General features: G+C 38.4%; 3 protein-coding genes across 3 annotated transcripts; all 3 read right to left on the bottom strand.

Annotated features, from left to right (window-relative positions):
• Positions 1 to 4,357: 4,357 nt before the first annotated feature.
• On the bottom strand, positions 4,358 to 5,854 carry LOC146380349 (cystatin-A-like). The gene is made up of 4 exons (XM_084940373.1): positions 5,690 to 5,854; positions 5,064 to 5,150; positions 4,857 to 4,958; positions 4,358 to 4,685 (listed from the first exon to the last, which is right to left on the bottom strand). The coding sequence occupies exons 2-4, from the start codon at positions 5,136 to 5,138 to the stop codon at positions 4,545 to 4,547; spliced, it is 318 nt and encodes a 105-aa protein (XP_084796499.1). The 5' UTR covers positions 5,139 to 5,150; positions 5,690 to 5,854; the 3' UTR covers positions 4,358 to 4,544.
• A 15,591-nt stretch (positions 5,855 to 21,445) lies between these two features.
• On the bottom strand, positions 21,446 to 22,159 carry LOC146380348 (cystatin-B-like). The gene is made up of 3 exons (XM_084940384.1): positions 22,086 to 22,159; positions 21,889 to 21,993; positions 21,446 to 21,744 (listed from the first exon to the last, which is right to left on the bottom strand). Exons 1-3 carry the CDS (start codon positions 22,131 to 22,133, stop codon positions 21,616 to 21,618), a joined length of 282 nt encoding a protein of 93 aa, XP_084796510.1. The 5' UTR covers positions 22,134 to 22,159; the 3' UTR covers positions 21,446 to 21,615.
• Positions 22,160 to 25,448: 3,289 nt separating this feature from the next.
• LOC146380347 (cystatin-A5-like) lies at positions 25,449 to 26,284 on the bottom strand. The gene is made up of 3 exons (XM_084940372.1): positions 26,165 to 26,284; positions 25,959 to 26,060; positions 25,449 to 25,787 (listed from the first exon to the last, which is right to left on the bottom strand). The coding sequence occupies exons 1-3, from the start codon at positions 26,237 to 26,239 to the stop codon at positions 25,659 to 25,661; spliced, it is 306 nt and encodes a 101-aa protein (XP_084796498.1). The 5' UTR covers positions 26,240 to 26,284; the 3' UTR covers positions 25,449 to 25,658.
• Between the last annotated feature and the right edge of the window lie 231 nt (positions 26,285 to 26,515).

The raw sequence follows: 26,515 nt of genomic DNA, 5'->3' as shown, positions 1-26,515 counted from the left end.
GTTAAACTGAGCAAACCTGGTCTTCTCCCGAGGACTGCTGCAGGTATCATGCAAGCGTGTTAATTTAATAAAAAACCAACAACAAAAAAAAACCCAAAATAGAATGAAACTCATTTCAGGAGACAAATAACACTGATAGTGACATTTTTTTGTACAGATGATTGGCAAACAGAACTTTTCTAGAGAGTCGTGCACACACAAGTAGACTACTACAACATGCTACTTAGTTAGGGGAGTTTGGGAATGACAACGAAGCGGAAAAAAATTAGACCCAAACATTGTCATCGAAACGAAAACACAAAAAGCTGAGGGGAGGGAATAGAGAGGAGGAAAGCTAAGTTGGCAGCGGGATTGCTGGAGGGAAGCGGGGAGGCAAAAGTTCTGTGGAACTTCAACGTTTTAGTCGCATGAAAAGAGACTTAAGCCACAAGTCGACTTACAAGAGAAAACTGTCAAGAATCACAATGATTAATAAGTTTTAACACTTGGTATTTTCGGTATTTTCAAAGGCTTTTCAGAAAGATAGAAGCGGTGGTTTTCCCGCGTACTGGTCCGCCCGCTCAGTTCTTCGTCAGGCTGCTGCGCCACCTCGCCAGCTTAGATCTGTGGGGAGAGTTTTACGTTGTGAGGAGAAGGGAATGTTTTTGAAGGGTGCAGAAGCTGCACGTTTGACTGTGGTGTGAGGAGCGTGTGTGTGTACCTTATCGTTCCTGCTAGCAGAGGATTAAAAGCGTACAGCCAGTCGTTCATGTCTTTCTCGTTGTTGGCCTGCAGGAGGATGCCTCAATGTTTTGTGCACACTGCAAATGTGTTGGGCACTGAAAAGAAAACATCCCATTATATTCATGTTCATTCAAATGATAAATCCCAGTCCATTTGCAATTTCATCAATCAATGTGTCCAAAACTGGCCAACGTGCATCAAAACAATTTGAATAAATTCTCATTAAAGACAAGCGTGTTACATCCAGCCTTTCTCTATCCTGCCTCAAACTGTACCTTAAGCATGGCCTGCTGGTCTTCGCTGTATTCCACCTGTGCTGCGGAGAGGTTGAGGACGCCTCGCTCCACGGGGTCCTTGTCACCAAAGACCTACAACATCATCTTGCAGCAGATGGAGTCACTGTGCATCGTTCAACCATTCGGCGCACTTTACACAAGGAGATGCTGTATGCGAGAGCGATGCAGAGGAAGCCTTTTCTCCGCCCACAGCACAAACAGAGCTGCTTGAGGTATGCTAAAGCACATTTGGACAAGCCAGCTTCATTCTGGAATAAGGTGCTGTGGACTGATGAAACGAAAATTGAGTTATTTGGGCATAACAAGGGGCGTTATACATGGAGGAAAAAGAACACAGCATTCCAAGAAAAACACCTGCTACCTACAGTGAAATATGGTGGTGGTTCCATCATGCTGTGGGTCTGTGTGGCCAGTGGAGGGACTGGGAATCTTGTCAAAGTTGAGGGACACATGGATTCCACTCAGTATCAGCAGATTCTGGAGACCAATGTCCAGGAATCAGTGACAAAGCTGAAGCTGCGCCGGGGCTGGATCTTTCAACAAGACAACGACCCGAAACACTGCTCAAAATCCACTAAGGCATTCATGCAGAGGAACAAGTACAACGTTCTGGAATCTCAGTCCCCAGACCTGAAAATTATTGGAAATCTGTGGTGTGAGTTAAAGAGAGCTGTCCATACTCGGAAGGCATCAAACCTGAATGAACTAGAGATGTTTTGTAAAGAGGAAAGGTCCAGAATACCTTCAACCACAATCCAGACTCTCATTGGAACCTACAAAAAGTGTTTAGAGGCTGTAATTTCTGCAAAAGGCGGATCTACTAAATATTGATTTCATTTCTTTTTTTATGGTGCCCAAATTTATGCACCATCGCCAAGATCTTTCCGTTTACACAGACCCTCAAGACCCTCTGTGAACACAGCAAAATGCCTTTGCATTATTTCTTTTAATCAAGTCTTATCTGATCATTTGAGGAAGAAAGAAAACACAAGCGTCCCCAGTCTTTTTATAGTAAAACCAGAAACGATAAATTAACAATACATTAACAATTCGTTGGCCACTTAAATGGGTTCTACTCTATGAGCTTACATTTGCATTAGTATACACAAGTTATTTGGAATACACAGCATTCATAGTGGCGGCAAAGTCTTTTTAAAATAATATGCAACACACACACTCGGGCTGCACACAATTACACCGAAAGTGGCCGACATTGGGTCTTCATCCTCGGGATCAGACAGGAAACACATATGTGGCTGAGGAGGTGGACAGCTCCTCATCTTGGGCAGTGCCAGTGGCAGAGGGTGCTCTTGAGATTTCAGAAGTAATATAATTTTGCCCAATTTATCAAATATTCAGAATTATATGTAGAACAAGCATTTAATTGAATATGCTATCACAACATCAGTGTTTAGAAGTAATGCGTTACTCTGTAATTACAGTAAGAAAACTTTCCTAAATAATGTAGCCTAATAGTGTAAGGGATTTTTTTTTCTTTCTTTTTTTGCTAAGTCAGCTAGATTACAACAGAATACTATCGTCTGGTTTGAGCGTAGCAAACGGATAGGAAACTGTCATGTACTGTGTGCGGGAGGCAGGAAGAGTGGACCCAAAGCGCAGACTCCAGGAGGCAAAGAAGTGCACTCAAATAGCTTTATTGCTGATTACCAAAAAAAACCTAAACTGAAAATACAAATAACTATGCAGGCAGGCGGACAGAGAGAGCACACAGTGAAGAATGAGGGACGATGCTACGACGAGCAGGGGAAGACGCAGACACCAAATACAAGAGGTGAACAGGACCAAGAGCAAACAGCTGGGAGGCACGGCTAACACTAATTACACAGAAACTGTAAACACTGACATAAGACAGAGACCTTCAAAGTAAAACAGGAAACTCAACACACATGCAGAGACAGACTGAGAACTGACTGAACAGGAACAGAGGGAGCACAGAACCAAAACCTAACTAGCAAATCTTAACAAAAGACATAACCAGAATAAACAGGAACATGAGATAAACACAAAACACTGAGTCATCAGACTCAGGACCATGACAGAAACAGTCATTAAAATTTGTCATACATTGAGAATAGGAGTCAAATCAACAATACACCTTTTCCAATTAATGGTTAATTAATATTATGCTGAAGATTCAATAAGCCATATTAGTGTCTGCTGTTTTCCCTATCCCTATGAATGTTATCTTGGTTTCTCCTCCTATTCTTTTCTCTTTTTTCTAAACTGAGCAACTTGACCTTTTCTTGTTGATCTGCACTCCAGTATCAACACCCATCCCTCAAAATCGCCACAAGTTAAACTAATAGACCTACACCTGAGTGTGCAGATTTGGTTTGTATAGGAGTGTTTTTCTGCAATTGGATTAACAATATTATGAATGAAATGTGCTTTATTTCGAAGCACCCGTCCCCTTTTGGTGTGTGAGTGTGGTGTGTGAGACTTCAGCACAGCAGCAGCAGCAAGCAAGCGCACTGAGGGCCCTCGCGCTCACTTCGCACATTTATATTTGTGATCGGACTTAGAAAACACATCGGTGCAAATTATAAGTCTAAATCATGATGTCTGGTGCCTGTGTGTTTGTTTTTATTTTATTTTTTAAATTTTGCGAGCTGGTTATTAGATGCCGCTCCAGCAAGCCATAAAATCTGTGCCACTCCTCCCCTCTCCTCCCTGTGCGGCAAGCAGGAGACGCACCTTGCAAATGGTGGGTGCCCTTGCAGTCCCACAAATGGGCAGTAGAAATTGGTGCCCATGCAATCCCCCAAATGCACTGAATTTATTTATTTGCCACCTGAGGCCACCTGATGCCGCCACGGCCCATGTCACCCATATCAAAACGGCCACTGACAATAAGAAATACAGGATAAACATTTACAAGAAGAAAAGAATTAAAGTCATGGTACTGACTGTATAATCTATGATCTTTAAAAATCAATACCTGTTAATGAATTGCCTACTCCTAATGTTTGTGTAATCAGAGTAGACATCGGTCATGCTTCCCTTATCTGATTTTTATTGCATTACAAAGTTCTAAAATTACCTTTAAAAAGAAAAAAAAATGTAAATGAACGTACGCACAATCAAATACTATTCACTTAAAGTAAATTCTGCCCAGAGGGTGAACTGCCTTGGCGAAGGTTTGCATTCTCTGAGTGCTTCTTGTTTATTAAGTCACTTCCTTTCTTTCTTCACATCAAGAAAAACAGTAACTTGTTTTCTTTTTTTTCATTTTCCCTGAAGGATTTACTCACAGTATCAGCACCAAATATGACTTTACTGTCAAGAAACTGATTAACCCAAAGTATTTTAGAGTTTCTTTATTATTCATTTGTGAATCTATTCATTCAACTTCATCCAGTTCTAAAGTATACATTGTACCATCTCTGTCTTCATTCCTGTATATGTAATCATACTCTCTGTATAACATTCAAGTTCACAACAATATTATTACAATAAAATGATAATAACATTTTGGAGAAAGCTGAAGCAGGCTCTGTGATCACATTAGTGGAAAGGTACAAGGGGATCGTGTTTGTGGTGATGCTCCTGTAGTCCAGTCAGGACGTCCTGTCCTCCTTCACATGGAAGCCGCTGCCACACCATCAGATGAAGGTAACTGGTTCCTCCAGCATGAAGCTCATGAACCTGCAGTCAAAGCGGGGAAAACCATGCTGTGTTTTCAACACTGACGAATCTTGGATTTACATTTTAATAAAACACATGGATGTCACAAATAACTCTGCCCATAAACAGCTTTTCTTCCTTCTTTTTGATGATGTGAAACACATGTATAATGAAAATGACAGTAATAATTACCTTGATGAGATAGTTCATTCCTGCCACGACCTGACTCCTGTACTCCACAGCATGAAATTCTGCATATTTCTGATTTGTCTTTTTCTCTACTTGGCTTTTGACCTTTGTTTAAGTAAAATACAATTTGATATAAATTCAGACTGAAATTCAAAGCTAAGATTTTTGTGCATAGAGGCTCTAAAAAAATCAAAGTAGACTGAAGCTCACCTTATGACAGATCTTCTGAATTTGCTCATCAGCTTTCTTTGTTTCTGACCATCCTCCGCATGTCTCATCAGCCATTCTAAAAGTTTGCTGAAATAAACAGAGATGTAAACGTTTGCTTTTAGGTGTCTGTGATGTGTCAGTACAGGTGGCTGACACACATATTTATACTGGATAACAAACCCTGAAACAGTAAGTAAAGGGTGGGGCTACCTGTGTAACCGCTGCCCTCACATCATTGTTACTCAACTGGGAAAGATCCCAGTTCCAGTTTACACTGGGGCACTTCTCAAAAGTTACACTTGTGTTTTTCAGAAAACTGCAGACACAGAAATGTAACGCAATCATAGCAGGTTTGACTGGTGTAATTAATTAAACTGCCATGTTAGGTAGCAAGATTTATCAGCTAGGTAAGGACTACTGCACATGTCAGTCTGTTTTCTTTAATAGCTTTAATTTAATAAAAGAGACTTTCATTACATTTATTACTGCATGATCTCTTAATAGAAATCTGATGATTAGGCTAGTGGAAGACACTGTCCTTTTTTCCCCTGTATACCTGAGAGTTCAGAATAAGTTAAACAGCTTTTTACAGAATATATCATCTACAGTTATAGGTTCATTCGCACCTCAGTGAGACAAAAGCCGCTGTTGATGTCAGGGCTCTGTGTGCGGGCAGGTGGAGATGTGGATCCAAGTGCAGGACTCTGAGACGGAAATGTAACTGAAAACCACAGCTTTATTGCTGGCACCAACAAAACAGAAACCAAACATGAAAACACTAACTGGAAAACACAGGCAGAATCTGAGGGTACGACACGACACCAAGCATGGGAAAACACAGGGCTTATATACACAGGGTAGTAACGAGGGAATCGGCAACAGGAGGGAGACACAGCTGGGAGAGATCAGAGCTAACGAGACAGGGGGAACAAAGCTGCACACACTAACATAAGACAAAGACTTTCACAATAAAACAGGAAACATGGATCACAACTCAGAGACACGGACTCAACACAGAGAGACAGAAAATGACACATGGAACTGAACTATACATGAAACCACAATTCCTAAAACATGGATAACAGAAACATGAAACTCTAATAATAATCATCACAACCACAACAAGAGAACAAGAAAACAATCCATGATGCAAAATTAAACCAAAACATAATAAACTCAAAATACTGGGTCCATCGGACCCAGAACCGTGACAGTTGATAGTTGATAGGGTTCTCCATCCCCGTATTTATTCACAGTATTTTCTTGTTTGTTTGTTTTGTTTTATCCTGTCTGGTGGCTTTTGCCAAAAACAAAGAAAAATGTGATCTGAATGTGATGTTGTGCCTAAAACATTTGCTTTTGAAAGATGAGCTCTATAAATTCTCTATAGGCTCCTCTTGCTCCATGTGTTACTTTAAGTTGGTCATTTACTCATTTCTATTTGTGTCATTTCCGTTATTACAGCGCATGTACAGTAGGGCAATGTCCAAGCAGGCAGGAGGAAGAAAAAAAAAGGTGGAAAAAAGAAAGAAAGGATCCCACTTTTGTAATTAAAATGTTTTATCCATCATTATTTTTCACATCACATGAGTCACAAATTGAATGTGATGGTGCTCTAAGCAGGAAATACTGTTCGATCTGTGAGCAGAAATGTTTTCCTTTTTTAACGTATTTAATGTCGCTTCATTGTTTATTAATGCCAGTCTTCATCATTTCATATATTTATATTTTTTAAAGGTTTGTCACCAGAATTGGTTTGTGATCACTCTGTTTAAAAAAATTATATCAGAAATACCACAAGTAGTACAACAATTAACATGCCTCAGTAACCTTTTTTCAGTCCTGTTCTTTGCAACTGATCATCACTGTGGTGCCAAAATCTGGGGTGAATGATTTATGAGTTGTTGAACTAGACATGCATAACATGGTCACTTCACTTCTGAATGCTGCACGTAGCTACAACAAAAAGAAATTCGGGATAAACATTTCCAAGTAATACCATACTGAGAAGCAAAGTCATATTACTGACATTTAGTCATTGTATGATTTAATGATAGATGTTTTTATCTTCTACTGCATTCTATATATTTATTGGTTTATTTGTTTTGTCTTACATGATTATTTGTATTTTTAAATAACTTATGATTAGATTTAAAATGTAATTATGTACATTACTGTACAAAGTCTTGAGCTATGTTTATGTTTGTGTTTTATGACGTGGTTCAGGCTGGAGGTCTTCCAGTGTTTTTCAAGCATAACAAAGACAGCACATATAACAGACAACTTAGCCAAGACTCAATTTCAAATCGAATCTTTAGAGACAACTTTATTACTGGCTGCCTGACATAAAAAACCCCATTGTTTAATACCCATTTCTTTAGTTCAGTATAGTTCAGAAAGTACCAAAGATAATACAGTTCAACAAGCATAAAATTATATTTTTGCACAAACAAAGATCTGCCAGTTAAAAACCTGGTAAGCAGCATAGTGTGCAGCATGCCCTTAACAAATCTCAGGAAAATGGACAACTGGGGGACAAAAGAAACATGAGCAGGCCTAAAATACTGTCAACAGCAGATGAACAGTATGTGAAAGTCATGTCCTTAACAAACAGGAAGGGTGGCTGTCAAAAAGGCTTCTTAAGGAAGGGAAACGGGGAACAAAGGCTGAAGTATGCCAAATTACACAAGGACTGAACCAAAATTAGTGCCAACATGTCCGATGTAGTGATGGATCCAAATTTTACATTTTTAGTTCAAATAATCATCAATATTTACGGAAGCAGCCAGGAAACCAATGTTGTGAAATCATACCTGGATAGAAAAACACACAGTGAGACACTATCAGTCATGGATTGGCCTCCCCAGAGCCCAGACCTCAACATTATTAAATCAGCGTGGCATCATCTTGATAGTGAACAGAAGAAAAGGCAGCCAACATCCAGAGAAGAGCTTTGAATGTCCTTCATAAAGTCCGGAGAGCTGTCCCCGAAGACTGCTAGATTTACTAAACCTGCGTAAATTTGCGTAACTTCCCTAAACCCAACACCCCCTAGAAATACTGGCTTTTTTATTTTCTGGTGCAAGTCCCGAGGTGTTAAGCACCCCTGCTGAGATTTTCACAGGTCGTCAGCTCGTTTCTCCTCCAGCTTTTGTTGTGCAAACCACCCATTATCCTTGAGGCCTGGCACATTTGCATTTGCTCACTCAGAGTTGCTCAGATCCAAGTCAGGCCAAACCTCTGTGTTACAACTTTCAGAAATGCCTGCCGTACCTATACAAAATATCCCACAAATTGACTGACCTGCAAATATAAAAGACACACATTCACACCTTCCTTGACTCTCAGCACAGATCTTCCATTGTTCCATTGTCACTGTGAATGTGAGGGAGTGGCATTGCTTGACTACAGCACAGTGCTGTGCATAAAAGCAGACCGACCCAGGCGGGAGAATGATTTCTTGTTCGCATTTCTGAGAACGCACATCAGGATGGCCTCCGTATCACTGCCACGCAGGAAGAACCTCTCCGCGCAACAGGCTTTGGCCTTGCTTCAGGAAATGGACGAAGCAGATTCTGATGGAGGAGAGGTTTCATTTGTCCAGCAGGCCACCGATACCTCCTCAGAAGAATCTGAAAAGGAGACGGAACAAGAACCCAACATGCCTCCACAGAAGAGGCCCCGTGGTACTGGGAAGCCCAGCCAGAGCCACAAGGCAAAAGACGGCACTGTGTGGGTAGAGGAGGACATTGGAATGCCCAGTGCAGTAGCAAATCGTTCGTGCTTCACTGCGCAAGCTGGACCCACAGAGTCTGCTAAGGTTTGTCACTGCCATAGTAGATATGATATTTATATAAACCCATTTAAAGTGAGGTTCATGTAAATTTACCATTCTCTATTTGTTTATCTTCCGACAGCGTAAGATTACAAGTGTGCTCCAAAGCTTCCTTTGCCTGTTAGACGTGGGAATGCTGCAGACCATCAGAGAGTGCACGGTACATCAAGCCCGCAGAACAGAGCCGGACTGGAATTTGTCAGTTCATGAACTGATGGCATTCATTTCAATCCTGTTTGTAAGAGCAATCATGTGTCCTGTTGGTGCCATTGTGGATTGCTGGTCAGAAGGATTTCTGGTGCCAGTAATCAAAGAGACAATGCCCCGAGATAGATTCATTTCAATTATGCAACACCTTCGATTTGATGACAGGGACACGCGGGCAGAACGGGTGAAAACAGACAAATTTGCGGCGATCTCCGACATCTGGACACGCTTCAACGAGAACCGTGCTAAGAGTTTCACTCCAGGAGAACACATGACCATAGATGAACAGCTGTTCCCTACCAAGGTTCGTTGTCCATTCACACAGTATATTGCAACCAAGCCAGACAAATTTGGGATCAAGTTCTGGATGGCCACGGATTTGGACACCAAATATGTCTGCAGTGCATCTCCTTACTTGGGAAAGGACCCCAGTCGTCAGAAGGGAGAGAGGCTGGCAGAGAACGTGGTCATGAAACTGATGGAGCCGTTTTTCGATGATGGGAGAAATGTCACAACGGACAATTTCTTTACTTCACTGTCACTGTCGCACAGACTGCTGCAGCGCAAAACAACGTTACTGGGCACGGTGAATAAAGTCCGGCGTGAACTTCCTCAACTTGCAAAAGATACTGCAAAGCGAGAGGTATTCTCCACTTCAGTGCTTAGAAGTGGCAGTGTCTCCTTGACAATTTATGCACCTAAAAAAAACAAGACTGTGTGTGTTCTAAGTTCCATGCACCAAGACGTGACGATCGGTGACGGCAGAAAGAGGAAACCCAACACGATAACAGACTATAACCACATGAAGGTATGTGAATGTGTGTACAATTTTACACCAGTGCTACAATGTTTTCTGATGTGTGTTATACAGGCCTATAGAAAAAAAAACATATACTCATGACTCTCTCTCTCTGCTTTTACAGTGTGGTGTAGACGTGTTGGACCAAATGGCGCGGATATATTCCGTAAGAGCAGCAACACGCAGGTGGCCAGTAGCGGTTTTCTACAATATGCTGGACCTGGCGGCGGTGAATGCCTGCATTTTGTACAAAGCATGTACAGGGTGGACAGGCAAAAGAAGATTGTTTCTGAGTCTTCTAGCTCAGCAACTTCGTTGCCGATTCATGCAGCTCAAGGAAATATTAGCACAGAGGCAGGCTGCTGAAGCTGCTGCAGCTGCTGTGCCAGGGACTGTAAAGACAACGCAGTGCCAGGTGCAAGAGAGGTGCAACAGGAATCGCAGCAGGTTTACCTGTGCAACATGTCAGAAATTCACCTGTGCCAAATGCAGGGATGATGGACACTGGGTCTGCAAATGCTGTAAAGTTTGAAACACTTTGAAATAAAACAGACTTGTGTACCCATATATTGGGAATGTGTGTCTTTTGTATGTAGGTTGTAACACAGAGGTTTGGCCTGCCTTGGATCTGAGTAAACAAATGCCAATGTTGCACAAACACACACACACACACACACACACACACACACACACAGCAAATCTGCATTTATTTGTCCCACAAGTGGAAAATCTGCATTGTCATTGCAAAAAAGTGGACAGTGCAAGACAAAAGCAGCTAAATAAAAACTGTACAGAATAGAACGGTATAGAAAGTGCACTATACAAACAATCTGGAAACATAAATATGGACACGTGTATTCAAAAATATTGGTGTGTGTATACACACACACACATCTATATCTATATATATATAGATATATATGTTTATATATATATATACACATAGTTATACACACACACACACACACACACACACACATCTGTATCTATCTATCTATATCTATATATATATAGATATAGATATAGATATAGATGTGTGTGTGTGTGTGTGTGTATAACTAGACTTTTTGCATATTATGTAAGGTGTGGCTATATAAATATATGTACAACTCTGTGTATATGTGTTTATGGACAGGCATGCAATGTAGTGACAAGAAAGTAGCCTTGCAGGGAAGGAAAGACCTGAATCTCTCATGGTTGGGGCTTGGGGGAGGGTGTGTTTGCACAACAAAAGCAGGAGAACAATGGAGCTGAAGACCTGTGAAAATCTCAGCGGGGTGCCAAGAGGTGTTAGGGTCGGGGGAATTTACGCAAATTTGCGCAGGGCTAGTAAATCTAGTAGTAGGGACTTGCACCAGGGAAAAAAAGGCTCAGTAATTCTAGTGTAAGACATTACAAGAAAGCTTCCTAAGCATTCTGTGTTGTAGAATAAAGGTGGTCACACTTGAAGGGTATTGTCTTGTGAAATATGAAAATGAAAAAACATAAAATAAAATATATCAAAACAGACGCAGCCGGACTAAAGCCAAGTGGCTCCTGCATGGTTTTATAAATGGCAAAAACAGCAACAATGCCATCATCATCATCTCATTTTGTAGCATAGATTTCAAAGTCTGCTGGAATCTCTCCAGCATCTAAGGGACCTACATGAAAACCTTGCACATGAAATTACCTGGAATGAGAGGGAAGAACTGTGGGAGTCAGCAGCTGGTACAGGAGCTCGGAGCTCCGCCCTCAACATTAGCTTTACCTGCTCCATTTGAAGTGAAAGAAAGAAATATTATAAGAAATTTGTTCATCTAAACATGCTCTGATGGCTCTGAAGAATAAGAATTAGAATGGATTAGAATCATGAGATCCAGTTAGTGGATTTTCTTCCACAGAAAATCATCCCTATGATTCCTACAGCAGAAATGTTACTAGATGGAGATATATAAAAAAAAATATATAAAACACATAGAAAATATAACAGCCAAATATTACACTGATGTAAAAAGTGGATATTTTGCAACCAGAGCAGTAAAGTAACCATTATAATTCCAGTGAATTATTTTATCACTGAGTGCACTCTCAGTGCTGCTGTTTATTTTTAAGATGGCTGCTGCACATTAGAACTCTGAAACTTTAAATTAGATGAACTGATGTATGATCTATGTTCTAAAACTCACCAGAGTATAAGAGACTTAGAAGCAGATGAGAATTACGTATATCTACATTTTGCACGTTTTGTAAATCTCCGAATTAATCCAAGAGTAGTGACATTGTGACAAGGCAACGCGTTGCACTTTATTGAATGGTCTTGTATATTAAGCTTAACAAGTTGCACATATAAAACACATTCCCCTAGCAGAGAATGTACAGTACACTTAAACGTGCTGTAAATGGAAGAATACGTGAAAATGTGGTGATTTTACAGCCAAAGTCTGTCCTTGACATTCTTAACAGCAGTGGGTCCTCTGGTGTGGTTCATGCAAATTTCAAACATGCAGTAGTGCAGCCACTGCTTAAGAAACTGCTGCAAGACTTTTAACAGGAACTCAATAAAGAGAGCAAATAACCCCTGTCCTGGCCTCACTGCATTGGGTGCCTGTCTCTTTTAGAGTTTGTTTTAAAAATCTTATGTTTGTTTTTAGATGCTTTCACAATTTTGCCCCACCTTACCTCTCTGAGCTTCTCTGAGCTCCCTACATACCCTGTCGGTCTCTTAGGTCAGCTGACCAGCTGCTCCTGGAAGTATCGAGATCCAGGAAGAAGCTCAGAGGGGACAGGGCCTTTCCCCTAAGGATTCAAACCACTGTAGTGCAGTACCTTTAATACCCACAGTATGGTCTATTTGCTCTAATGGGATATTATGGTCAGCAGTATGGAACACTGCACTGAGGTCTAGCAGGTCAAGCAGAGAGACAAGTCCATTGTCAAATGCCATAAGAAGATCATTTGTAACCTTCACTAAAGCTGTTTCTGTGCTGTGATGAGCTCTAAAAACTGACTGAAACTCTTCAAATAAACCATTCCTCTGCAGATGATCTGTTAGCTGTTTTACAACTCCTACAAGAATGTTTGAGATAAAAGGAAGGTTGGAGATTGGCCTATGATTACCTAACACAGCTGGGTCAAGTGATTGCTTTTTTAGTAATTGTTTAACTCTCCTATAGAGCAGCTCAAAAAGCTGCTTTATTCCTCTTGTTTCCAACAAAGTGTCATAGAAGCGCCTGATATGTCTCGTGAGAGTGGTAACTGGGTTATTTGTTTTCACTTATTTGTCTGCATTTATACCTCAGCACACCAGGACTGTCAGACTTTTCAAACTCAGCCTTGTTCCCTGTTAAAAGACGCAGTCCTTATTTACCTGCACAATGACTTATGCTTAATGGTGAGTTATGGTTTCAGCAATTTTGGATTAGGGTTGTCAGGTTTTCTTTAGCCACTCTCAGAACTGCATTGCCATGTTTGTGTTTCCAGTCCATGCCTTGTGGAAGAGAGGTTGAAGTTATTATTAACTTACTATTATTCTTCATTATTTTCCTCAATGATTGTTACTTTTACAACAATGTGTAGAGCAAAAATAAAACACAAGTGTGACACTTTCATGTCAGCAATTTATCTGTAACCTTTTCAGACAGGTCCAAGGCAAAAGGGAAATTTAGCCTATTATTATTATTCACATCTGCACCCATTCTTACCCTCAGCAAAGTAAGACTGTGAACAAGAAACTCCAAAGAAAGTAAGAGTACAAATAAAATCTCCAATGCAAGCACTTGAACACTTGAATCAACTAACTGATGCAAGCTTTCTTGATAAGTTTACAACTCATAGCTACAATAATGCAAACCTGTTTAATGTGATTTTTAAATACAGGTCTTTATTGATTTTCCTTTTATATACTGTTAAAGTTTGTTTTCCAAAACAAATGGAATGGATTCAAATATCCTTTTCATCAGCCTCAGCTTTACTTTGATTTTTGAGTGGATTAGCAAGTTCACTTGCTAACATCCGCAACTTAGATGTATTAACACTAAGATCTGGCACCAATCTGCCAAACTGCATCCAAACAGAACTGCCAGTGTGGTAACAGGTATGTGTTTACACATTATTTGGTTTCTAAAAGAGAAGCAACTGTGATTCCAAGTTAAACTGTTGACTCATACATTTGGCAATGATATCACCTCTACATCTGAAGCAATCTGCTTATCAAATTCTCAGGACCTGTTTTCTTTATTCTCAGGTATTAATTCCTTACAAAATGTTGTTAACAATTGTTCTGCTACATCATGCTCAGACATGCAGAAAAAACGTTTTTTCTTTGTCTTTTGACAGTCTGCTTCTGTGAAAATGTTATTTTCATGTGTTGTTTTTTCTTCATGCGGGTTAATTGGATTCACGCAAATCTTAAAAAGATGGTCATGTGTAATGTAATATTTTATCATGATTTTTATTTTTTTTATTTGATTTTTCCCAGTTTAGCTCAACTTCTTACCTCAGCACTGCAGGATGATCGCATCATGTAGGATTAGAAGTTTAAGGAGTATTTGAATTATGTGGAACCCGATGTCTCTAATATTATGCTACAAGGATTTTGTTGAGTGTTCAAACTGCATATTATTACTGAGACCGCAGGTATTGTATTGTATTTTTTAGCTGGTGAGCTGAGCTGGTGTTCTGTGTTTGGTTTTCGGTTTGTTTGGTTTTTTGTTTCATTTTTTATTGCTGTGAACTGTACACCATGTGGGTTAGAAAAAAAATACACATATTTACGCATTGTTTCTGTGAAAGAGAATTCATACATTTGGCAATAATATAGACTTTTTTTTTTTACATGTATTGAATTCAAATGTTTACTATGCAATGTCTTCATCAGGAATTGGTTCAACAACTGCTGGGTTGATGGATTATTGTGACATTTTGGACGAGTCTTCATCAGTCCATCCCTCAGGATGAGATCTACAAGCTTTGATCATTCCTTAACTTCTCATACAGTGTCAAAAATCTGTCTGTCCAAAAATTTGATTTGGTACCAAGCACCAGCAAAAAGAACGACACTTCCATCAGCCTCAAGTGTACCTTATTAGAAATCGCCAATCCTCCAAACTAAGTCGTCTTTGTTAAACGTGATCTGTTGTACTTGCTTAACAACAGGAGCTGTATTCACTACGTACGTTTGTATTTTACTTTTTAGTGCTTCTGCCTTGATCTGATCATTTTCTCTGATTATCAGAGATGTAAAGATCTCTCAACAAGGAAAGGACTAAAACTTCTATTTCACGGAGGACGTGTGACTGATCCTGGTGTCATGGCTGACACGTTCTATCATGTTTCCCGACTGAATAAACAGAAGCACTGCAGCGGTCTGTCTCAGCCTGCTGTCAGCAGAGTGATCACACAAGCTCCAGCAGTCCAGTACTTCCAGTTTGTTTCATTTCCACTGGAGGGCCCCACCTGATCACAAACGGGTATTAATGGTATTAATTATTGTTGGTTTAATAAAAGCTGAGTCTTCCTCCTCTTAAAACACTTGAGTAGATTTTCTTTCTAAATTTTCCACCATTAGAAATAAAGCAAGCAAATATATTTACTCCTGTGAGCTGTGTTTTCAAACATTTTTAGGCTGATGCAGATATTTCTTGAAACCCTTCTTACTTTTATGAACATAAATTCTCAAATTTCTTTGACCAAACCACACAGATGATGAACACAGCCAGTTAAAAATAAAAGCATTGTGCTGTATGTTAAAAGGCTTGCAGAGAAGTCATAAACATTTGCTGAAGGTACTGGGATTGTCATTCCACGAACAAGAATAACAGAATATGTGCAAAACAGTACAGATGACAGCAGACTTCAGGAGGAGCCCATCTCCATTATCCCTGCTCACCTTACTCAGCAGCGTCCAATCATCCAATATAGACACTAACATCAAAGCAGTCCAACAGAGCACTACAGGGCACTGTAATCCTCATGTATATACTCTCTATATAGTAACTACTTATTTTTTGCATATTTTTTTCAACATCTTTGCACTCTGCAACATTGCACCATAAATAAAAATATGCTACATGTGCTGTTTTTGTCTGTGTCATGTTGCTGCTGTCAGTATTGTCTACATACATCTCTACATACAGTTCGATTTGTCGGTTCAGCTTTTTTCAGTGAGATCCAGCACAGTCACCTGCTGCTGTGATTATTTTGTCTCATTATAATTTTTCTCCGTGTCATGTTTATGCTTCTGTAATGAAAGGCATGGGCGTCTTGTCTTTTTCAGATTATTCATGACCTAATATGAAAATATAAACTTTGAAGAATCAATGTTTTTGATGTAAAATCCACCAAGAGTTTTTCTGCACTTTTCAGGTTTAATTAAATATCAACTTTTTGTCCCACCAATGACATTTACTTCATGTCAATAAAACCATGAATTCACATTGTCTATGAGAAATACGACTTCATGACTCAAGGAATCAACAATCAACAAAATATTTTACGATGCTTTATTTGTCATTTAAAAAATTATTCATTCAACTGTACAGTGCTTATTACTCTCAATAATTGTGGATTTAAAGTAATACACTGTTTATATGTTATTCCATTGAATTATTTGATGTTAACGGAATAGTACTTCTTTTTTCCCAATGAACAGCTGTTTAGTCGCATTGAGCAGCTGAAGTGTGATCAGATCAGAAAGTGTTGATTGGATCATCTTTGCTGTGGTTTTCCTCCACTTTAATCAGCTTAATCTCTTCTCCGTTAAATGGAGGGGCACTTGAACACTTGAATCAACTAACTGATGCAAGCTTTCTTGATAAGTTTACAACTCCTAACTACAATAATGCAAACCTATTTAATGTGATTTTTAAATACAGGTCTTTATTGATTTTCCTTTTATATACTGTTAAAGTTTGTTTTCCAAAACAAATGGAATGGATTCAAATATCCTTTTCATCAGCCTCAGCTTTACTTTGATTTTTGAGTGGATTAGCAAGTTCACTTGCTAACATCCGCAACTTAGATGTATTAACACTAAGATCTGGCACCAATCTGCCAAACTGCATCCAAACAGAACTGCCAGTGTGGTAACAGGTATGTGTTTACACATTATTTGGTTTCTAAAAGAGAAGCAACTGTGATTCCAAGTTAAACTGTTGACTCATACATTTGGCAATGATATCACCTCTACATCTGAAATACTCTGCTTATCAAATTCTCAGGAACTGTTTTCTTTATTCTCAGGTATTAATTCCTTACAAAATGTTGTTAACAATTGTTCTGCTACATCATGCTCAGACATGCAGAAAAAACGTTTTTTCTTTGTCTTTTGACAGTCTGCTTCTGTGAAAATGTTATTTTCATGTGTTGTTCTTTCTTCCTGTGGGTTAATTGGATTCACGCAAATCTTAAAAAGATGGTCATGTGTAATGTAATATTTTATCATGATTTTTATTTTTTTTATTTGATTTTTCCCAGTTTAGTTCAACTTCTTACCTCAGCACTGCAGGATGATCGCATCATGTAGGATTAGAAGTTTAAGGAGTATTTGAATTATGTGGAACCCGATGTCTCTAATATTATGCTACAAGGATTTTGTTGAGTGTTCAAACTGCATATTATTACTGAGACCGCAGGTATTGTATTGTATTTTTTAGCTGGTGAGCTGAGCTGGTGTTCTGTGTTTGGTTTTCGGTTTGTTTGTTTTTTTGTTTCATTTTTTATTGCTGTGAACTGTACACCATGTGGGTTAGAAAAAAAATACACATATTTACGCATTTTTTCTGTGAAAGAGAACTGTGATTCATACATTTGGCAATAATATACACTTTTAATGGTCTTATAATTAAATTCTCAGAAACTAATTAATTCTTTCTCAGGTCATGAAAAAGTCTTATTAACAACTGCTCTGCCAGTTGAGACCTGCGCAAAAGACTTGTCTTCTTTTTATAATGTGCTTAAGCTGCTCCATTCCTCAGCAGCAGAACTTGACTTGTCAGTTCAGCTGTTTGGTGAAATCCTGTACAGTTCCAAGCTGCTGTGATTATTTTGTGCTATTACGGCTTCATCTCTGTGCCGTGTTTGTGTTTCTTTAATGAAAAATATTGTATTTCCTCAGTATTTCCTACCAGCTATCATCCAATATCCCTTTTTAATGTTGACCTTAAAATAATCTGCAAAGCCCTTTCAAAAACATTGGAGAAGATAACCCTGCTCATAATACATCCTGATCAAACTGGTATCGTAAAAGGAAGGCACTCATCAACAACAACATGTAGATTACTTTGTTTGATTCATGCAGTAAAAGCTCTGAAACTACAATATTGTGTCTGGATGAAGAAACAGCAATTGATAGAGTTAACTGGAAATTTTATTTGCAACTATATACAAATTTGGTTTTGAAAACAGTTTCATAAACTTATTAAAAATATGATTTGCAATTTTTATCAAACCACCAACAGCAGCAATCAGACAGGCTATAGTGATTAGACATTTCGGATCTACCATTCATTAGCTCAAACGTCAAATAACATGTATGCTTTAAAAGCATTAATTCCTACAAAACAATAATGTGATAAAATTCCCAGATTGGAATTTTGAAAGAATTAAATACTTGGAACATATTTTCGAAGGAATAGACTTATTCCATTTGGCTATATATATTTTTTTGGTATTTGACTTAGAAGGGGCCTCGGTGTCTGTCAGGTAGTGTTTTTCTGGTGGCTGCGTACTGAGGGGTTCTGGGGAGGGCTTGTGGACTTGGAGATCTCGGGGTGCTCTGCCTTCGAGCTGGGGTTCTGGCTGGGCCTGGGATGCTTGGGTCCTGGCTGGTGTGGGTTGGTGCATACACTATCGCTTGGCCCTGGTCCAGGGGCCTTTGTTGCACTGGTTGAACTGGGGCCTCTTTAGTTGGCAGGTAGGTTTTTAACATCTTTTTGCAGGTGCTCTCTACTTTTGAGGAACCCACTCAGCAGGCGGTGGGATCAACCAGAGGTGGAGGATGGATTTAGCCTGGAAGTCTATTGTCTTATGTAGTTGGAGAGTTGACTGAATACTGGGTGGATGTAGTTTTTGCTCTGCCTGCCCTGGGCTCCCTGGGGCTCAGTGGTGCTGCAGCCATGGACTCTGGGCTGGATAGGTCTGGGCTGTCGGAGTCTGTGGGGCCTCGGGCTTCTGACTGTGGTTGCTGGGTGACCCCTCCCTCACGGCTTTCCTCTGCTTTTCTCTGCTTTTTGAAGTTCTGGGCCTCTGGATGTAATGGTAAATATAAAAATAGTGCTTTTCTACTATATGTATGTAATCTGGTAGCAATGCATTCATGTATATAGAAAAATACAAGAAGTTCATTTCAATAATAATTAGCATTCCCATAAATACAACTGATTCAGTATTTTCCACAAAAAAATGCTTTTTTAAGATTTCTTCAACACCAAATAATAAAAACTTTCTCCCCTCCAACCAAAAACAATAAACTGGTAAACTGAGCCACTGGTTTGATTAACAGAAAAAAGATTAAAACAGTAGTTAAAATGTACCAGCATCCATATAAAACAACAAGATAAGATGAAAAGAAGACACATTATACTTGATAGTGAGACTACTAAAACCGAAATCACAGTATACATTAACAGCAAATGCATAGAAATAAGTCACAGATATCTCCCAACCTCACACACCAGCTCAGACACACCAGAAAGATGACGTTCCATGTGCCACAAGCCAGTTTTGGAAGCCAGGGGTCAGACTGCCATTGACAGGTGCTTCAGACTGCTACTCGATCCACAATGCACCGATGTTAACTTACATTTGCTATTAAAAATCATACCATGCTACCACTTTACAATCTCACAGGAGGACAAAGCCACACTCTAGTGCATATTTGATGGTCAGAAAACTTTAATCTATCGTTCAGAAACCCAGAGTGTGAATGGTTATCTGTCTGTCTGTGTTAATCCTGTGGTTGACAGGCTGTCTAATGACAAGATGAACTGCAGGCCCACATCTGCCCTTCTTAATGAAGTGATTAAGGAAATGAAGAGAGGGTTTCAACTAATTTCTCTGTTATTTGAGTAGTTCACTGTGTGTTATTACAATTAGCTAGCTATAACTGTAGTAGTTATGTGCTTTGTAACCAAGAACTCACTGAAAATATAACAAAACACTTATAAAAGTTGTTTTAAAAACATAAAAATCTATTTTATGTATTTTTACAAAGCAAATACCATAAAGAAAACGTTACTGCAATTAGTAATATCGTGAAATTTCAATCAATAATATTGCATTTAAAGCTGTTAAAGAACAACAAAAATGGGCTTCTCTGCTTGGGCTGCTGCCCCCGCGACCCGGCCCTGGATAAGCGGAAGAAAATGGATGGATGGATTATTTTTTTTGCTTATTTGGGGTGTGTCAAAACTAAACCTTATTACTCATTTGAAGTAATCAGCCGGATCAGCTGTTGTTATTGGTTTAATATGTCCTAGCCATTAGACAGAGGCAGACAAAGGTTTTACAATGTACATTTGTTGACTTGCTAAAAAACAGATTTTGCGTCTAATAATAATGCAAACATCTCCCCAAGAGCTCCTTAGAATAAGAAGCAATTTTACGGGGCTTGTTAACCAGTAGATATGTCTGTGAAAGCTCTGAAGTTCTGATTGAATGACTGATTGACAATACTATAATCTTTAACTCTGAGTCATCTGAAATGGAAGCATGTAATTCCTGGGAAGTCAATGTTTGTTTTTCTTTTTCCTGAAAGGAAATTCATTGAGGAGTGTCACTAAACCAACTTTCACCACAGTTCTGCCAGGCTGAGCTCAGACATGCACAATGTTTTGAACAAATGAACTGAACACTGAAACAAACATATTTTTGTGACACCATTGCAAAGGGGATAATTATCAATGATCCTTTCATTATACTCATGTGTCGATACAGTCTTTGTTCATTCAGCTGTAGGAAGTTTTCTTCTATTGGTCATGTAGGCACCTGTAACGAAGACACAGAGAGCACCCATCTTCAGACACACACTCTTCGTGCGACAATGTGACAATCACATACCAATAGTACAGAGAGGTTAAATCTGGTGAACACAAATTTTCCACTACACACAACAGGCTCCATTTTTTTCTTTTGTTGCATTGTTCTTAATGTAAATTGTTTAAATTGTATTTACCATCAAACAGCCTCCTCACCTGGGTTAACTGGGTCACTCAAACATTCAGATTTATGCTGATATTTTTAATTGTGTGTAATGTAAAAACTCACTGGCTCTTGATTTATATTTGAGTTTTAGCATCATTACAGCTTCTTCTCTCTGTTGTGTTTGTGCTTCTTTAATGAGTAATCTTGTTTTTGTTTACTGTCTATCAGTTAATCCAGATTTTTGGTGAAAAGTTCACACATTTACAGATTTTCTTTACTTTTTACACAGATTTAAAGATAATTCAGCCCTTATGTGTTTGTGTGCACCAATAAAACCTCTCACTCTCACTTTTTTGCTGTCCACTGAACCTTATGAGTCAAATACAGCTTCACAACTGTCACAAAATCAACACTCACAAAAAAGTCATATTTTCTTTATTATTCCTTTTAAAATGTTCAATGTACAACATGTTTCAGTTTTTAGATTTAAAAATGAATCACTGCCTATAACACAAAATTTTAATGTTTATTTTGCTATAGCAACAGTAGTTTGGATGCAATCATCAGCTGAAACAGGCCATGAGATCAAATTAGAAAGGTTTGATGGCCTCATCGCTGCTGTGGTTTTCTTTTACGTCAATCACATGAATCGTTTTTGCGTTAAGTGAAGTGTATTGACTGACATCCACCACAATGCACTTGGATCCTCCCACATCAACCTGCAGGCAAAAGAGACAAAAAACATGTTGTGTGTTTGACACTAAATATCTTCATTAACACTTTTAACAGCACATCTAAAGTTTTCTTTCTTGTCTTCCAATTCCAGTGATTTCTTATATAATGAATATGACAGAAGTACTTACCTTGATTTGATAGGATTCCATTTCATTCTCATTCCCAACAAGGTAATTAAGAGCAAGGAATTCACTGAATATCTTCATGGTCTTTGCCTCCACTAAGAACTTGATCTGTGTTTGAACAAATTAGAATATGATGTAAATCCAGAGTGACGTACAAATCAGAGCTTTTGATTGTGGAGATTATGAAGAATGAAGCTCACCTGATCACAGATCCTCTGAATTCTTGGAGTAGCAGGAATTGCAGCCATTCTGAAAGAAACAGAGACATAAGATATCTGCGTTTATGAATCCAGTTGGTTATCACACATATTTATACTGAAATTTAGCAGAAGGTGTCTCCCATACATAAAGGGTGGAGCTATGAATCCAAGCACTGCCCTCAAATTATTATGTTACTAATTGTTGGTGACTTACTCCCCAGCTCCAGCTTACACTTTTGCATGTCACCTAAATTATAATAGTGAAATACAAATAATGGCAGGCAAAAAAATTCAAATTCACAGGCAGAGCAAATATACTAAGCTCTGTAAATTAGTCGTGATAACAACGATGTGCCACTGAGAGTGGAAAAATTCTTTGTGATCTACTAGCAAAGCAAAGATGCAGCCAGTTCATTTAAATAATGAGCAACATAAACCAAGAGCAGGCAGACAAACTTGTCGAAAACAAGAAGACTCAAGGGAATAGCGAAGAATATGAAAATATGCAGTCATTTTTTTCTCTACTAAAGCTCTTGCTGCATGGGTTGATTACCAAATAATTTTATGTGAAGGTTGTTCATACCATCTAAATATTGTAATAATCAAAGTTGTGATATGTCAGAGAACTGAAAAGAAGACACATTCACAAAAGGTAAAATCAGAAACTTTATTTCACGACCAAGATGGAAACGTCAAACAAAAACTAAGAGGGGAAGATTTTTTTAATTCCTGGAAGACAACAAACACCATACCGGTTATATAATGTAAAATACACACGACACCTTCCATTTGCAGTGCATAGAGCAAAGAGATCCATCCACTGCAGATCAAACACATTCAAACTAATGACACTGCACACAATGGAAACCCATCGATCGAATTGCCGTTCAATGCTGTTTGTCACCTTCATGCTAAATTTCTGATTGCGAGAGACTGAATAATAGCAGTGACACAAGTCAGCACCGCTCTCCACCCTTTTTTCTCAGCCTGCAGAAGTGCCTTCTGTTGTTTGTCATTGGTTTCACCTTTTTTAATCCTCACTACCAGTTCTTTCCATGCTTTCATGGAGTTATGGTGTTCAGGACTATTGTCATGTGAGGTGAGAAGAGAACTGGCATGCTTCCAGTCTGTCAGTCTGTTAAATTAATGTTAACTTAAAATATTTCTTAAAATACTGGTGGCTGCAACTTCTTTGACATTTCTATGAGCATACATGTGCATTAGTGTACACAAGTTATTTGGAATACACAGGATTCATAGTGGCAGCAAAGCATTTGCAAAATAATATGCAACACACACTGAAATGGCCGCCATTGGATCTTCATCCTCGGGATCAGACATTTGTAGAAACACATATGTGGCTGAGGAGGTGGACGGCTCCTTATCTTGGGCAGTGCCAGTCGTAGAGGCTGCTCCAAAATATTTTGTGCCCCTGAATAGAAACCCAATATAAAACTCAGAAACATGCATGCATCATTTTCATAATTAAAACAAAAATATAATTTTGCCCAATTTATCAAATATTCAGAATTATATGTATGACAAGCATTTTATTGACTATGCTATCACAGCATCAGTGTTTGGGCGTAATGCATTACTCTGTAATTACAGTAAGATAACTTTCCTAAATAATGTAGCCTAATAGTCTAAGGGATTTTATTTTTTGCTCAGTCAGCTAGATTTGTCATACATTGAGAATGGGAGTCAAATCAACAATACACTTTTTCCAATTAATGGCCAATTAATATTAGAACAGAATAGAATAGAATAGAATAGAATAGAATAGAATAGAATAGAATAGAATAATCCTTTAATTGTCGCTCTCCCATAACTTCCTTACACATAGAAATTCACCAGTAATGGCTTTAGTTGTTCTGCAGTTACAGGACTTGAATACATCTGCGAAACAGAGTGTGAGAGCATGTAAAGGAGGGTAACAATAATTTACTGCAAGTTTGATTTTGATTGATTATATTCTTGTTCGTGGAATGACAATCCCAGTACCTTCAGTAAATGTTTATGACTTCTCTGCAAGTCTTTTAACATACAGCACAATGTTTTTATTTTTAACTGGCTGTGTTCATCATCTGTGTGGTTTGGTCAAAGAAAATTTGAGAATTTATGTTCATAAAAGTAAGAAGGGTTTCAAAAAATATCTGCATCAGCCTAAAAATGTTTGAAAACACAGCTCACAGGAGTAAATATATTTGCTTGCTTTATTTCTAATGGTGGAAAATTTAGAAAGAAAATCTACTCAAGTGTTTTAAGAGGAGGAAGACTCAGCTTTTATTAAACCAACAATAATTAATATTATTAATACCCATTTGTGATCAGGTGGGGCCCTCCAGTGGAAATGAAACGAACGAATTTCCTTAGTGGTTACTTGATGCGTTTAGCCCTGTAGGTTCAGTCAGTTACAGCAGGTTTGCTCTGTATTTTTAAGTTTACTGGGTGTTGATACTGGAGTGTAAAATTAACACAGATGGAAAATGGACAAGAAAAGGTCAAAGTCATCAGGTGCTCAATTTAGAAAAAAGAGAAAAGAATAGGAGGAGAAACGAGCAAAAGATAAAGGTAAGCAGATGTGTCATTGAATAATGGCAGGTATTGTGCATGACATGTATCCTCAAACAAGATAACATTCATTAGTTGTGATAGGGAAAACAGTAGTCACTGATAATTTTAATCTTCAGCATAATATAATGCAGTACTTTCACAGAGAGTGTGATGAAACTTTCCAGTGAAACATTGGAAACAACACCCTTATCATTTGTTCTCTCAGATAAAACAGTGCATGGAAAACTCTGCAAACAGCAATGCTTCCATGTATTTTATATCACGTGTGTAAGCAGGTGGAAATTGTTTACGAGTGTATAAAGAAACTGAATCAATAAATGCATCCAGGACAATTTGATAACTAGAGCAGAATATGTTCTGTTTTTGTGCTGTGCTGTTTTTGTCTGTGTCATGTTGCTACTGTCAGTATTGTCTACATACATCTCTACATACAGTTCGATTTGTCGGTTCAGCTTTTTTCAGTGAGATCCAGCACAGTCACCTGCTGCTGTGATTATTTTGTCTCATTATAATTTTTCTCCGTGTCATGTTTATGCTTCTGTAATGAGAGGCATGGGTGTCTTCTCTTTTTCAGATTATTCATGACCTAATATGAAAATATAAACTTTGAAGAATCAATGTTTTTGATGTAAAATCCACCAAGAGTTTTTCTGCACTTTTCAGGTTTAATTAAATATCAACTTTTTGTCCCACCAATGACATTTACTTCATGTCAATAAAACCATGAATTCACATTGTCTATGAGAAATACGACTTCATGACTCAAGGAATCAACAATCAACAAAATATTTTGCAATTCTTTATTTGTCATTTAAAAAATTGTTCATTCAACTGTACAGTGCTTATTACTCTCAATAATTGTGGATTTAAAGTAATACACTGTTTAAATGTTATTGCATTGAATTATTTGATGTTAACAGAATAGTACTGTTTGTTTTTTCCCAATGAACAGCTGTTTGGTCGCAATGAGCAGCTGAAGCATTCTGTGTGATCAGATCAGAAAGTGTTGATTGGATCATCTTTGGTGTGGTTTTCCTCCACTTTAATCAGCTTAATCTCTTCTCCGTTATTTGGAAGGCTTTGAAAGAGGTCGAGATGAAGGTAACTGGGTCCACCAACATGAACCTGGAGTCAAGAGAGATGAAATGCTTGTAGTGTGTTGAAGACTGAGGATGTTCAGAAATATCTTTAACAAGTCACACTGATGTCAGAGTAACTCTGTCCATAAACACAGCTTTACTTCTTTTCTTTTAATGAAAATGACAAATACATAATATGAATGACAGCAACAGTTACCTTGATCGCATACTTTGTTCCACTCACGATCTGATTCCTGTACTTAACAGTAAGGAAGTCTTTGTATTTCTTCATTTTATTTATCTCAACTAGTCTCTGTACCTGTGTTTGAATAAAATAAAATGTAATAAAATTCTGGACTGAAATGCAAAGTAGACAATTTTGTGTGTTGAAGTTGTGAAGAACGAAGGTAGACTAAAGTTTACCTCATCACAGATCTTCTGAATTTCCGGAGTGGCATCCTTTGTGTCTGACCATCCGCCTAATTCAGCATCAGTCATTCTGAAGTTCTGTTCAAATGAACAAAGATATAAACTGAACGCCTTTCTGTGTTTCAGATGTTTAACTTCAGGTGGTTAGTACACATATTTATACTGTAAAACCACCCTGGAAACTTACTAGAAGGTGTCTCCAGTACCTGAAGGGTGGAGCTACATGTTGCTCTCACATTATTATGTTGCTTGTTTGTGAATTGTTCCCCCAAGTTCCAGCTTACACTGTGGCACTTCTCACAAATTATAATTGTGCAATTCAAACACTGCAGACAAACAAGCGGA

Source organism: Perissodus microlepis, chromosome 9 (genome assembly GCF_051167445.1).
Source record: "Perissodus microlepis isolate ML-2025 ecotype Zambia chromosome 9, ASM5116744v1, whole genome shotgun sequence".
Taxonomy (NCBI): Eukaryota; Metazoa; Chordata; class Actinopteri; order Cichliformes; family Cichlidae; genus Perissodus; species Perissodus microlepis.
Note: the sequence above shows the minus strand (reverse complement) of the source record. Positions and strands in the feature narration are given on the sequence as shown.